The 16,138-nt window shown below is 36.3% G+C and overlaps 1 protein-coding gene across 3 annotated transcripts in view; it reads left to right on the top strand.

The window, feature by feature from the left end:
- CPAP (centrosome assembly and centriole elongation protein) overlaps positions 1-16,138 on the top strand; it is a 32,338-nt gene that overhangs the window by 5,491 nt on the left and 10,709 nt on the right. For 2 of the 3 annotated variants that reach the window (XM_060686229.2, XM_034409824.3), the window contains exons 2-8: positions 415-837; positions 1,254-1,377; positions 2,916-3,200; positions 5,816-5,954; positions 7,921-8,026; positions 8,178-9,726; positions 10,866-10,998. In XM_060686229.2, the coding sequence (XP_060542212.2) occupies positions 415-837; positions 1,254-1,377; positions 2,916-3,200; positions 5,816-5,954; positions 7,921-8,026; positions 8,178-9,726; positions 10,866-10,998 (2,759 nt within the window). The remainder of the gene's footprint in view (positions 1-414; positions 838-1,253; positions 1,378-2,915; positions 3,201-5,815; positions 5,955-7,920; positions 8,027-8,177; positions 9,727-10,865; positions 10,999-16,138) is intronic. The other variant, XM_060686230.2, reaches the window with a different exon arrangement.

The raw sequence follows: 16,138 nt of genomic DNA, 5'->3' as shown, positions 1-16,138 counted from the left end.
AAAGAATTTGCACACAAACATACTACGTTTGGGTTTCATGTGAGTTCTTGTCACAGAAAAATAATACTATTTATTAATATTATACCTGTCGGCCTAGTACTTGCAACATCTTGCCAGATTTCCCATTGATTTTGATTATGGGAAGCTGGCTGGAAATTGCTTTTTCTAACCACTGTGGGATTTAGTTAAGGGTGACAATAGAGACTACAGGGATTGCCCTCATGCTTTACGTCACCATCACTTTAGTGACAGAAATTCCAGTCCCAATTGCCATCATAAGTCGAGCACTAACTGTATGTGACTTATGTTTTTATTTCTTTTTAAAATTGTTCAGGAACTGAAAGTGAGACATTGGATTTCTCAAACTTCTCCAGCAATAAGATTATTTAAGGTTGGACTGTTTTACTTTTCCAGATGGCCACTTCCACAGATCTGAATTGGGAGGAAAACTTGATTTCGCACTGGATGTCTAACAGTGCCCGTGCTGGAGTCATACTAAATCCTGCTTTCCCTGGTTTGAAAACCACCAGAGCAATCAATACTGAAAATGTCTCATCAGGTCATGGTGTTAATTTGATACAGAGATCAAGTAGCATTTCTCCAAGTGAAGACATTATGCACAAAGAGCAAACACTGGACCTTAAAAGTTCTTTTGAGGAAAAATTGGATTCCTCCAAGACACTTTTTTCAACTGCAGCTTCTAACAAGGAGCAAACGTTAATGATTAAAAATGTCCCAGCTCAATGGACCGCCACTGAAACTAAGCCTGGTTCTGATCAATTAGATGATCTGGATGAAGGATGCTGCACTGAATTACTCTTGCAAAAGCTGGAGCAGGTAAAAAACACAAAGATGACTATGTATTTATTTTAGACAGATTAAAAATATTCTTCCTTGTGAAAACGGGGTACATAGCTCTGTCCTTTTGCCAAGGAAACTTTCATGAACCCACTTCTTTATGTGTTGTTATGGTTTCTCTACTCTTGCCAAATCTAAGGAGAAATGTTATAGTTTCATTTGAATTTCAGTCTGGTATTTATCAACCAGTAACATCCATATTTTCTCACCTGTTTTAATGGAAGACTACTGTACAATTTGCAAGAGTCAGGTGGTACTTGTGCTTAGCCTTCAATGCTAGAAATGCTTTTAAAGTATATTCTTAGTTTTCTGAAAACAGTTTCACTTAACTGTATTAGCTAATTAGCCTAATGCATAAGATCTAAGAAAAAATCTGCCTAATTATACTCAAAAAGCTCAAAGAACTGCAACACCACAAGAAGGAACTTCTGAGAAGGCAGCAAATGGAGCAAATTCAGAGATTAATGGAAGAGCAACAAAACTTATTTTCCCTGGTTGCTGATCAGCAAGAACACACTGGTGAGTGAGTAGTGATCTAATTTTAAAATCTTTAGTAGACATTCATTTTACATATGCTTTTATATATTTTGAGATAGCTAGTAAAATCTACTTTTCTTGCTGCCTAGCTAATCACTATCTAAATTGAGATATATGAAAGATGGATGTTGACACCTCTTTTTTTCCCAGACATCCTTATTAGTGTATAAAACATGTGACATAATTTTCTTTTTACTATATAATTATAGTAAAAATATAATTGCTTAAGCATCCTGTGGCCCTTCTCCAAAACCTTGATTTGAGAGACATTTTGTGGCTGCTACTATTAAGACCTATAGCCTCCTGTTTTAAACATAACAAATTCTAGAAATGTGAGTGTTCAGATTGTAATTCATGCATACCGTGTTTCCCTGAAAATAAGACCCTGTCATATATATTTTTGAACCCTGAAATAAGCGCTTGGCCTTATTGCCATGCGCTCAAAAACCCGATTGGGTTTATTATCAGGGGATGTCTTATTTTGGGGAAAACAGGGTAGTATTCATGTTATTGAAACATACCCTTATAAAAATCACAATGCAGGTAGTCCTTGACTTATGACCACAATTGGGACCAGAATTTCTTTTGTAAGTCATGATTGTAGCTTGAGTTGGACCTGATTTTATGACAATTTTTACAGTTTCAGTTTTTAAGAAAACCGTGCCGTTAACTGAATCACAAGGCTGTTAAATGGCCCCAACATCCCCAAACGGGTGTTTTTTTACCAGCAAAAACAAATTGCAAATTGTGATTATTACTTGAAAGCAAGAAGATGCAAGCTGTCATAAATGTGAGCCAATTGCAAGCACTCAAATTGCAATCACTTAGCTGCAGGGTGGGTGTGATAGTCGTAAGTGCAAGTACAGGTCATAAGTCCCTTTTTCCAAGGCTATTGTACAAGGCCAAATGAACAGTCATTAATCAAAGACTACCTGTAGATCTTCTTTTTAAATAAGTGTGGCAAATTTGACACCCGTTTTACACACCAAGTAGACTAAAAACAGGAGACGTATGAACTTTTGTAAATTCAAATAAATGGGCTGTTTCAGAATTCTGAAATAAATATGATTCACATGATCCAATATTAGTTTTGACTATCGGAAAATGGTACATTTGTATTTTTGAAAATATTTTAAAAAATAAGGGTAAGAGACGTGTGAATGAAAATGCAAAAAATTCTCAGCCCAAGATTTTCAGATTTATTCTTTTACCTTCTCTAACTATCCAGTTAGTTCAAAATATGTACCTGTTTTCCCCAAAATAAGACATCCCCTGATAATAAGTCCAATCGGGCTTTTGAGCGCATGGCAATGAGGCCAGGTGCTTATTTCAGGGTTCAAAAAAAATATAAGACATGGTCTTATTTTCAGGGAAACACGGTATCTGTAAAATTGCAAAGTATTAAGTGTTTCAGGCTTTCCTTGATAATAAATAGCAGATGCAGAGGGGAATGGAAAAGGTGAATGTCCCAGTTTTCCATAAATCAATTTAGTATCTGCCATTTTGTGTTTAAATGAAAGGGTCTCCTGCAACCAAAGACGATGGAACCCAGAACTATGCTGGATCGGTTTGTTCGTCTCCTGTCCCTTATTTTCCACTATGTCCCAGTAGAGGCAACACTGTTTGGGACAGTACATCCCATGTTTCTTCTCCTGTGGACCAAAGAGATTATTTACAAAATTTCAGTAATAACCAAATATTGAAGAAAAATCATTCTGCAGACCCTTTTTATAAGAAGCAGTCTTTAGACATTTCTTTGAAAGAGAACAATGAATTGAAACTTGAAGACCAAAACACTATTTCAGGTAAAGCAAACCTGTATCCTAACTAAAAATACATGTATGTCTAAGACTGGCCAACCTAGAGTTATTGACACAATATATGTAATGAAACAGAAATTTGTTTACCATTGGAGATTACGATTTTCTTTCTTGCTTGAAGATACCATTGTTTCCCTCGATCTTTCAAAAATTGGAAATTTTTCTAGGTTTTGCATTGAGAGTTCAAATCAGTGAGAATCTTTTCTTTATTTCAGAGTCTTTACAAATTTCAGCATAAGGAAATAGCTTCCATATCGTTCTCTATATTGGTTGGAGATATGGTGAGCTTGGGGCCTCAGAGGTATTCAGATTTACAATAATAATTCATTTTAACTTTTTTAGGAAATGTATTCCAAATCCTGAGGAGGATTTTCTAAAAACAAGCAATTAAGGCTACTCAGAATGTTACCTATGTTTCCCCGAAAATAAGATCCTGTCTTATAGTTTTTTTGACCCCCAAAAAGTGCTTGGCCTTATTTTCAGGGGAGGTCTTATTATTTTGGGACGTGTGGAGCAAGATGGGCTCCTCTTGCCATCTTACCTGATTTTCACCTCTGCCTCCCTAACCCTAACCAGAGGAAATGGTGCTTAAATATTTTTGGGGAGGGCTTATTTTGGGGAGGGGCTTATTTTTGGGGAGAGTTTATTTTAGCGCATGCACTCAAAAGCCTGATTGGGCTTATTATCCGGGGAGGTCTTATTTTTGGGGAAACAGGGTATTTTTATTGTTTTTTCAACCCAAATTCATTTACTCTCTCTACTTTGGTAATAATTTGGCATGATTTTTTCATTAGTTGAATACATGAGAATTTATATAGAAGATTCAATCTTCTATCCTGCTTTCCACATCTTCACAGGCGTGTTTTAGGAAGTCAGTGGATCTTCTGTTTTACATAAATGACAAATTGATTTTCTTAAAAGAATTTCTATAAAGTAATTTTATGTACTCGAAGGTTAACAAGTAGATTAATTTCTGACTTTCATAATATAGATGAGAGAAACGGTCCAATTAAAAAATCCAGAGTTTTTACCATGAGACAGAATCTCATATACTTGTATACTTTTTTTCTTTTCATAGTCTGCATGTTACATTGTTAGATTGTAGAAGCAGACAATTTGCTTTGTTCTTATATAAACCAAATTTGAAGTCCTTATAACAACATGTATTAACATTTTTTTAATGTTCTGTGAGGATTTGGGAATATTGGAGAAAAAATAGTTCTGGCTCCTTTTCCATTAATGCATATTAAGGATCATGGTGCTTTCCCCAAAAACCTTGCAGGGCTATCCAGTAATGTGTGGAGACAATGATGTTATTATTCCAGAAGATATTTTAAAGCAATAACTGTCATGTGTAAACTTTAATTGGCTGCTAAGTGGTGAAATGGGGGAGGATCTATTAAAAATAAAATCTATAATAGGATAGAATCACGACCATTAACAGATTTGAAAATCATATGTTAAAACCTTCAGAGTCTTCTAAAAGTCTGATATCCAAACTATATAAAATGCTGTTAGGGATGGTCAGACATTTCTCAAAGAAACTTGTGAATCAGATTTAAGAATCAATATCAAAGACACAGAAGAATTCTACATTATGTTCTAGATCAGCAAAAATCCAAGAACACTATTTAAATATTATTATATCTCCACAGAAGTTTTTAAAATAATTGGGAGAGGTTCAAATAATTTTTGGAAATTTAGTAAAACAAAAGGTACCTATATGCATGTGTGGTGGTCCTGTGAGGTTATATAAAGTTTCTGGACAGAAGTGATTAGAGGGATTAAGAGGTATTGGAAAATTTAGTTATGCTCCCAAGATATGTTTACTGTCTTTATTTAGTGAGATAACTCATACAATTGAAAACAATTGTTCTGTATATGATGGTTGCTGCAAGTGCGGCTATAGCATAATAGTGGAAAAATGTGGAGCCTCCATTATTAGATTTTTCGTATGAAAAATTGATGTATAAAAAGCAGATGCTGGGATATACTAGAAAAGTTACCTTTGATTTAATTTGGGAAAGTGTTATTCTTTTTGCAAAACCTAATCGTCCAAATTATTTTTGTTTACCCCAATTTATAGAAAAAAACTTTTTAGAGTATCAATTTCTTTTTTTCCCTCCCCTTTGACATGTCAGATTCTTGGGGTTTGTCTGGACAAACCTGCACAGTTTTCTTGCAAGGTTTTTCAGAACTGGCGTGACCAAGGTCATCCAATTGGCTATGTGCCTAAGACAGTTTATAGCCTGATGGCTTAACAGCTACACCAAACTGATTCTCAATTTGTTTTTCAATCTTTTAAATAAATTCTGCTATGATATTTTAAAATTTTAAATCCTGTCATTTACCCTCTGATATTGTTTTAATGAATATTTTATTATCTATTGCTAAGGCATATGTCCCTCACCTTGTTTCTGTGGTTAGATTTCTTTTCTGAGGAAAATAAAGTAAATTTTAACAAAAGCTAGAAGAGAGAAAAATCAAGATCTTAGCTAGAAGGGCAACCTCACTGCTTCCTTGACAAAGCTTGCACAAGAAATATCTTTGTGCATAAAGAGACAGTGGGGAATAGCTTTGCATGACTTTTACTTTTGAAGGCAGAATTAAACAATCTCCAGAACAAAGTCTACAAGGAAATATAGAAGGAGACAGTGATTCTGAAGATCAAAGGAATATGGAGGCCTCTAAAAATCTGACTGCAGGGAAGTGTTCAGAAGCTGTTAATGAAGAAGAAAGGTAAAAAAGTAAAAGTACAGTATTACAAATGCTTACAAAAAGTGCACTATTATAAATGCTGACAAAAAATGTAAAAGCAATTAAGCTTATTAATTTTGATTATATTTATTGTAGTTGAAGCTGAAAGAATGGCAGTAACAAAATTATTTGCCTTGAAGAAAATTCCAGTGGATCCATCTGTAGAAATCCCAAAAGTGCTTTTCAAAAGGCAGCTGGACTTTCTTGGTTCTTTCATTGAAAACGTTTCACTTCTCATCTAAGAAGCTTCTTCAGTTCTGGCTGAATGTTGGTGAATGGAATGATTTATATTCCTTAGCAGTCATCTGGTCTTTAGCAGTCTGAAGGTTGATTATTAGTTCTCTGAGAATCGTTTACTACAACACAGTCCTTTCAGCAGTCCCAATAAGTTCCATATCCATTTGACCTCTGATGCAGGTGATCCTGAGGGTACAGCTAAACCCCCAAATGGTTTCAACAAATCTCAGAGAGCTAATGACCAACCTTCAGATTGCTAATGACCAGATGACTGCTAAGAATGTAAACCTTTCTATTCCCCACCATTCAGCCAGAACTGAGAAAGCTTCTTGGATGAGAAGCAAAATATTTTCAAGGAAAAAAATAGGAAAGTTCAGTTGCCTTTTGAAAAGCAATTTTGGGACAACCATGATCTGGATGATTCAGAATCTCCATAGGCACCTGCAGGAATATAAAACTTTAAAAAAGCAGAATATCAGAAGGATAATCTTATTAAAATTTAGTCTATAAAAATGGGGAGAAATTGAATACTATTTACTAAAAATCTCAATACTACTATTTTGAATATTTTCTAGGTGATTCTAGAATCCTTATATCCATTTTGAAATTTCAAACCATGGCCTTGTACAACAGAATAATAGAATAGAATAGAATAGAATAGAATAGAATAGAATAGAATAGAATAGAATAGAATAGAATAGAATAGAATAGAATAGAATAGAATTCTTTATTGGCCAAGTGTGATTGGATACACAAGGTATTTGTCTTGGTGCATACGCTCTTGGTGTACATAAAAGAAAAGATACATTAGTCAAGAATCATAAGGTACAACACTTAATGATAGTCATAGGGAAACAGTCAATATAAATCTTAAGGATACCAACAACAAGGTTATAGTCATACAGTCATAAGTGGGAGGAGATGGATGGTAGATTAATAGTAATGCAGACTTAGTAACTAGTTTGACAGTGTTGAGGGAATTATTTGTTTAGCAGAGTGAGGGCGTTCGGGAAAAAACTGTTCTTGTGTCTAGTAGTTCTGGTGTGCAGTGCTCTATAGCATCTTGATTCTCTGGATAAGTAACTCATTGTTTCAGTAGTAAGTGTATGGTCAAGGGCTCCACTCAACACGACAGTTTGCAGTTGCAATCTCTGAACCAAGCATAAGGTAGCTCCTCATAAAGAATATGGTACCAATCTAAATATGAAGTGGCCAGCACATGAACAATTGTAACTAGGCTGCATTTGTCCAAGAAAGAGCAGAGTTAGTATACCAATCAAAGTTGGTGTGTTAAATCTATTTCTGATGGAAAGGTTTAACTAATATGGTAGTACATCTGTAGTAGAGGGAAGTAATAGCATTATATGAATGGCAAAAGGTGAAAATGTATTAAAATGCAATAGCTTTGGGTACAGGATCCAATCTAGATTGGTCACTGGGGGCAGAGCTTTAGTTTTCCGAGCTTTCAGACTCCTACTGGAGCCCATTGTCAGGGAACTTCACATTTGACACAGATTGGATCCTGCAACATTATCCTTGGACATGTATATTTGCCTTTATTCATGAAATAAGTAAATGCATTCATGAGTATTGAATGCATTAGAACAGTGCTATAGTACTGCAGGATTTAACAATTTTAATTATTTTAATGAACAAATTACAACAAGAAAAATATACAAAATTATAACTATGTTTGGTTCTCTTGAAACAGGCCTATTGCTGCTAGTATGCAAGAGAGAAAGCAAACATTTGAAGAATTTTTAGAAGAGCAGATACGGTTGGAAGAACAGAGGTTGAATGAAAAAGCAAGTCTCAAGGTTAATAGTTACAGTATACAAAATGTGCCAGTTTCATAATGTGAGAAATTTTTTTTTCATGTAGGTGTTGTACAGATTTTAGAAAATCTGGAATCTGAACAGATTGTTTTGATATTATTACTTACATATATATATATATTCCTTTTTTTAGGTGGCTGAAAAATCAGCATTCCAGAAACCAATTTCAAAACAACCATTTTTAAAACGAGGTGAAGGCTTAAATAGATATGCCAAATATACAGTAGCTAAACAAAAAGAAAGTAAGACAATTGTACAGCCTGATCCCTTAGAAATTAAAAATACAATTAAAGCAGACAAACTGCAGCTTCATCGGAAAACTGCCTCTTCAAATAAAATTTCTGACAACTTTGTGTCTAAACATGTAAATCAGAATATTAAAACAAAAAAGAATGTGTCTTTTTCTGCTCGAAAGACAACAAGACTCAGAAATTGCACTGAAAAAGGCATTTCTTCATCTGCAAGACAGAACACTAATGAAATGAAACCGGAAGTACTGAGAAATTCTCTAAGATCAGAAATAAATGGAGAAAAAGAAAAGAATGAAGAAAATGTAATGCCATTTGCAAAGCTGCATGAAATTAATGTCAAATTACCATCAGGAAAAGAAGCACCATCAGAAGAAACTGAATTTCTTATAAATCCACGTAAAAGAAACCAAGAGCTGTCTTTTGAACTTTCTTTCCAAAAGAAGTTGGGAAATTGGGAAGCTGAAAAAGAAAAAGAAAAAAAGGAATTGGATGAATTTTTGTTTTTAGAGCAGGCTGCTGATGAAGTATCTTTTGCCAGTAACTCTTCACTGATAATAAGGATCTTGGATCAAGGCCAGAAAATTTCCTCAGAGCATAGACTGTCTTCTACTCCTATTAAATCAAGATTGCAGGAGCAGCAGATGAATGTGCTAAATATCACAGCTGCAACCGACCTTAATGGAAAAAATTGGGTTTCCCAAACATTTAACCATGAAAGGCACAAGGATAATTCCCAGGTACCAGAACCATTCATGGTTCATAGAAGTTCAGCTGACTATGAAACACTTCAAACTTCTTCCTCGGCTGAATTTCAAGATTCTAAAAACACTGAATTAGAGGAAGATAAATCTGATGAAAGCAGTGAGATGACTTCTGAAAGTGAAGAAGAATTTGAGATTACCATAAAACCTGCAAGTGAGGGAGCTGATAAGATCACTTTGAAAAACCAAAGTGACTGTCCTGAATTTTCAGAGTGCATAGAACAAATGGAGAGCACAGAGAGCACTAAGAGTCCTGATTCAGTGGGAAAGGATGGTGGCCAGTCTAATGAGCTATGTAGAGATACGGCATATCCAAGCGTGTTCTGTAGTGACAGAAATAAATTTGAGTTTGATGATGAAATCTCATGGACTGATTTTGAGAATAGCAATCTCTGTACACACATTCCAGATGGGGATATGTTTTCTAAAGTACCTCTGACTCCTGATTGTTCTAAGACACCTTTTCCTGATAAAGTAATAAAGAGGAAGATTGCCATGGTGAAGAAAGGAGATGCTTTGCTGAAACAAAATAAGACTGTTAATGAGGAAGCTGAGCCTCCTACATCAGATCTGATGCTAAAACTCTTTCCTTCCCTAAAACCTAAACCGAAGGTAGATGCACAATCAAGACATGAGAGCAAATCAAACACGACTCAGGAAGAATCAAGTGGTAAGGGAGAGAGAAAAATCAGTTACTGTATGTAAGAATTAGCCCTATATCATTTTATACAGAATATCCTATACATGCATGTTCTTTTTATATGGCAAATAGTTTCATTGCACTGTAAACCACGGTTAAGAGCCAGAAATTACTGAATGCGTATATAAAGCATTATGGTTTTCAAATTGTGCAGTAGTTTAATGTAAGACATATAGATGCTTTAGGGATCTATTTGATGCGTATTTTGCAGTCTATCACAAATGGTTTTAATTAAAACTAGACAACCCGTGATCCCTTGGGTCAGTGTTGGCGAACTTTTCGGCACTGAGTACCGAAACGGGAGTGCACATGGGGGAATGCCAGAAATCGGAAGAGTAGCTATCCAGCACGTGTGTGCGTGACGGGAAGTTAAGCTTCCGGTTTCTGGCATGTGTGCCAGCCACCTGGTCTTCCGGTTTCTGGCACGCATGCGCACACAAAAACCATCTCTGAATGTATCCCAGCTTTTACAGTGAAGGTAGAACATTTGAAGTTCTGTCACTGAGCAATCTGCTAAGGAAATAACTGGAAGGATGACCTAAGGCCATGATGACGAACCTATGGCATGTGTGCCGGAAGTGGCATGGAGAGCCATCTCTCAGGGCACATCAGCCGTTGCCCGTTGCTCTTCTGGGTTCCTGTATGCGCATGCATAGTGGCCAGCTGGTTTTTGTGCGCGCAGGAGCGCCAGAAACTGAAAGAGTAGCTCCCTGGCGCGCATGAATGGGCAACGGCTGGCATGCCCAGAGAGATGGACATTAGGAAAAACCTATTAGTAATAGCTCTCAATCAGTGGAATAGGTTATTGCAAAGCCTCCCTTCACTGGAGGTTTTCAGAGGTTGGATAATGATCTAGTGAAGATGGGGTAGTGAGTTCTTCAATGCATAGGGACATGGACTTGATGACCTGTTAGAACCTTTCCAATTTTATGGTTCTGTAATTATAATAGCTACAACTAGAGTATTGTTTTTAAATAATGATTTTTTTCTAACTCCACTAACCTTATAAAATCCTCAGCAAAGCCTTAGGTATTAATTCCATTTTAAGATGAGATGAGTAGATAAGATTTGATACATATTTAAATGTTGCATAATTTGTTTCCATTTAGGGGAGAATGTCCGTTCACAGCTCTTGAAAGAGAAGCTTGTTGAATTGGAAATGGAAATTGAAAGGTTCAGGACTGAAAATGCATCCCTATCAAAACTTAGAGAAGAGCATGAAACTGTCCTGGAAAATTTAAGGTAATCTAAATTCTGTCTCTACAGACTAAATGATCTAAATGATGTCTCTCCCTATAGTCTTTTCTTCCTTTATTCCATCTCTATGCAGAGATTAATTATGATTCTTTTATACAAGAGACTGGAGTCTCTTGTATAAAAGAATCATTAACAGGAAGGGCTGTTTTTTTATTTGATGTCCTGGAACACTATATGTCAAAATTCAGTCATTGTTTCCATATCTTGTCAAAGTATGTATCTTTTCCCAGATTTAAAAATAATACAATTAATATATGAATTTAATATTCAAATGTTATAAGGGCCTTTTCCAAAAAAACAAAAAGTAATTGATCATACATTAGCACAATATCCAATGATCAGTGAAGAATTTTTACTTTGAACAGTTGTTGATTTAGCAAGGAGGATTATAAATATAAATTCTCTTTTGTTTATTTTTCCAGCCAACAATCTGTGGATAGATTTTTGAAAATATCTCAAGCCTATTTTCATGCATCGTTGCTCCGACATTCTTTACTCTTGGGACATCTTCACTTCGATTGGATTTCACTGAGTGCTCATCAAACTTTTTCTCCCTCTGCAGCCTAGTTCCGCCTCCTCCCTCTGCGCATGATCAGTTCTTTTCACTCAGTCGATGTGGTAGGACTGGAGTGCTAATTAATCTGGAAGATTAACATTAATTAATTCATTTAATTGGAATTTTCAAAGAAATAATGTACCTTTATTTAAATTAAGGGGGCTGCTGGAGGCGATTGTTACAATATCAGCAGTTTTTTTCTATTGACATTGAGTCTGCCGCCGCTTCTAAATAGGAAGCCGTTTGCCTCACTAATTGCTCAGCAGCGATCCCCTTTGAAGTGGACACTGTTCTTTCAAAAGCAAATTGCCGCGGTGTGAGAGCTGGTTAACTGGCGTGCTGGGATAACCGCCTACACCATTGCAGCCTCTGTTTGCGGCATTGGAGTTCCTGCAACAGAAAGTCAGGCTCCAGGAAAGAAAATAACTAAAATTGGCGAGAAAACAAACTGCCGCTTGTGATAGCCGGCTATTTGTGATGAATAAATATTGAAGTCTTTGCCTGGCAGGCAAAGCTATCAAAGGCGAGATCGCATTACAAAAGTAATTATTTGAGAAAAAAATAAGACGCTTGTAAACGCTATTTTCTCTATATCTCCATGAGAAAAATCAGTGAGCTCGAGCGCTCAGCAGTTTAACGGAAGGTTGATGAATAGAAATTTGAAAGCGCCGCCATTTTAAAGTACAAGAAATTCCGTTGGCCGTTTATCTCTATATACTGCGCCATTATCAACTTCAGACTGAAGAGGAAGTTCACCTAAGGGAAGTTTTTTATTTACAATTCATTATAATTTAAAATAATAATAATAATAATAATAATAATAATAATAATAATAATGATTGTTATATATATATACATATATAATTTTATTAAAAAAATTAATTAATTAATTGCTTATCTATTTACATTAATTCTCCTGATTAACAAATATGGCAGAGGATGAATTATCTTCTGAATTAAAACAAGTCACTACTCCTAGAGTACTTTTGCCCCAGCCTCTAAAAAAAAAAAAACGAGGCAAAACCAAACATGTGTTTATTCCTTTTCAGGACAATAATGACACACAAACTAATAATCTTAAAAGTTCTAATATGATGGAAAAACGTAGGCATAATCAATTAGAATGCCAATTTGAAAAGGCCCAGCGCGCAGCGCAATTGGTGCCTATTACATCTCAGTCTGAAGCAGTGAATCTTCAGCAATCTGAAAATACAATGCCTCAATTAAATGAGTAAGATTCAAATGTGTGGGGTCAAGATAGTATATCTATAGAACCACAAAGTCATTGTTTAATTGATGAGTCAAGGAGGCTCGCACCTCAAGGGCCTATGTGCTCTGGTCATTTACATATAGCTGACCATGTGATTCATGGTCCACCTGAGGCCATTTTCACGCCAACAAATGCTGGCCTGAAAGGAAAAGAAGGCCCAAATGATAGTAATGCACTGGATTTTCAAACATTAGTTTCGCAGACAATTTCTCGCATATTTCAAGCTGGTCTGCAACAAACTGGCTATCCTTGTCAGTCTGGTGCATTCACCAGCACTAACTGTCGACATCAGATACATCCCCAACAACAGCAACAATCTGTAAATTACTTTAATCAAGGAGATAAACTTGATTGTCTAGAAGAATTTGATATGTCAGATGATGAAGAGGAAATGGTTTCAGAAAGCCAGCATTCCAAGGTCTTTTTAATCCAGCCTTATTTAAGTCATTGTTGTGTAAGGCAAAATTAGATACCAATTTGGGTGTCAACATAGAAAAAACATCTGAGTCAGGTAGCCAACTTGACCATAATAATACTTTATTTAACTTACCCAAATTGGATTTAGATTTTGTACCATGTCCAGATCTTTCTCACAAATTATACAAAAATCATGGGAACACCCTAGTTCAACATCGGGACCGAACAGTTTTGATAAAAAATTATATTGTGTTGCTCCTGAACTGGATGAATTACTACAGTTACTCTTGATAGATGAACCTGTAGCAACATTAACTTCATCTTCGATTTTAGTTAGCGAGGTTGGGGAAGGCCTTAAAGTAGAACATAAAAGAGCTGAGATGACATCTCGTAAGACTCATCAAGCTGCTGCATGGGCAATTAGAACAGCAATTTCTTCTTTATTCTTTAACCGTGCCTCTCTTATATGGCTTCGTCAACTGAGGGAAAGATTACCACCAGGTGAACTTAGAATTCAACAAGATATATTAAAACTTATAGTAGCAGCAGATTATTCTTCTGATGCATCATTAGATGCAGTAAAATTCGCTTCTAGGGCTCTGGAATCATCAATTTCATCACGCCGACTCCTTTGGCTGAGACATTGGAGGGCAGATTCAAAGTCTAAGTGGAGGCTTGCGTCAGCACCTTATAAAGGTCGTTCTTTATTCAGAACTTCACTAGATCCAATTCTAGTTGAAGCAAGAGATAAGAAGAAGGTATTGCCTTCATTGTATAAAAGACCAGACCGCAGATTTTCGCTTTATCAGCGCCGATCTTTTCGGTATGATCAAGGATTTGCAAATGTTTTCACACAGTGTGGTAAACCACAACTCTATTAATATGGATATTCAAATGATAGGAACTCCTTTCGTGGAAAAGGAGGACGTCAATATTCTTTCAAGAGACCTTTTAGAGGTACCATGTCACGACAATCAAGTCGAGGCAAGTGACTTGAAATATGCCCTTCTCGTTAGGGAGCAAACTTCAACTTTTCTTTCACCAATGGATGACAGACGCATGGATGTTACGCACAGTGACGAGCGGTCTCGCTTTAGAATTACCTCCCCCCCAACACAAAGGTTCCTACAATGTGCATGGCACAACCATTCATCTCAAAGAGAGCTGATGAATACAGTAATTCAACATCTAATCCAAATCAATGCAATCAATCTGGAACCACAACATCAAATTCGAACAGGGTTTTATTCCAGTTTCTTTCTGGTACCAAAATACTCAAGGGGATGGAGGGGAATTCTGAATCTGAGACAATTGAACAAGAAAATATTATACAGAAGATTCAAAATGCATTCACTAAAGTCATTACTGGCATGCATCAGACAAGGTGAAATAATGCAATCAATAGATCTCAAAGAGGCATACCTACATATACCAATTCAACCAATGTACAGACATTATCTCAGAATCGAATATGCGGGCAGGCATTTTCAATACAAAGCAATGCCTTTTAGCCTTCCCTTTGCACCGAGAACATTTTAAAAACTTCTGGCAGCGGTAGCCGCTTCTCTTAGATCAATTCCAATTCCTATAGTATGTTACTTAGACGATATTTTAATACTGTCGACATCAGAGATACAGGCATGTCGAGACAGACAGTTAGTAATACAATCTTTACAAGCTCATGGGTTCACAATCAATGTGGAAAAAAGTCACTTAGTCCCAGCAACAAGGATATAGCATTTCGGAACTATAATAGATTTTGCAAAGGGTATGGTATACCTATCTCAAGACAGGCAGAACAGTATCAAAGGTCTGATTACTCAAATACTATCTCAAAAGAAAACTACATTATTAACACTGTCTCAACTTCTAGGGAAGCTAATATTAGCAATTGCAATAGTACCTGGGCTAGATACCACTCTCGGAATCTGCAGTGGTTTCTACTGCCATTTCAAAAAAGACAAACAACACACACTCTATACAAAGTGTTAGTACCAAAAAAGGTCAAGATGTCTCTTCAATGGTGGTTGACTTCTGCAATTCAGCAGGGATCATTTTTTTATTCAATCAGAACCAGTATTTTGACAACAGATGCCAGCCTGTAAGGATGGGGGGTCCATCTGAAGGTCTACTAGCACAGGGAATTTGGTTTCCCTTAGAGAAGAAACAACCAAACAATTGGTTGGAATTAAGAGCAGTAAGAATGGCATTAAACCATTTTCATCATTATCTAGTAAACAAGCATGTATTAATTCTAACTGACAACATGGCTAGGAAAGCACATGTGAACCGTCAGGGAGGAACAAAATCAAAAGATCTCATGGAAGAGACGGCACAACTGATGTCTTGGGCAGAGACACATTTAATGTCAATACAGGTAGAACATATATCAGGAGAAAAAAACCAACAAGCAGACTGACTCAGTCGAGGGAAAAGAGATCAGTCAGAGGGGATGCTTCACCCCAATGTATTCAGAGATAGTTTAGTGGTTTGGAAAACTAGTAGTAGATCTGTTTGCGACAATACAGAATGCACAGATCCCAAGGTTCTTTGCCCGGTTTCCAGAGACAGGAGCAGAAGGCCACGATATTCTAAGATCTCATTGGGCAGAAGGACTTCTGTATGCGTTTCCTCCAATCCCCATTATTCAGAAAGTACTTAGAAAATTACTGGAGGAAAGAGCAGAGATGATATTGGTAGCACCATACTGGCCATGGTGGCAGAACTTCTACAACTATCAATACAAAATCCGTGGAGAATACCACAAGCAAAGGTGATTCTCATTCAAGAAAAGGTTCAACATCCAAAGCCAAATTGGTTAAAATTGACAGTTTGGAGATTGAAAGGATCAAATTAGCAAAAGAGAATCTTCCTAAGGAAGT

The sequence above is a fragment of the Pantherophis guttatus genome, chromosome 5 (genome assembly GCF_059756535.1).
Source record: "Pantherophis guttatus breed Tessera chromosome 5, ASM5975653v1, whole genome shotgun sequence".
Lineage (NCBI taxonomy): Eukaryota > Metazoa > Chordata > Lepidosauria > Squamata > Colubridae > Pantherophis > Pantherophis guttatus.
The sequence above is the reverse complement of the archived record's forward strand: the minus strand, read 5'-3'. Positions and strand labels throughout refer to the sequence as shown.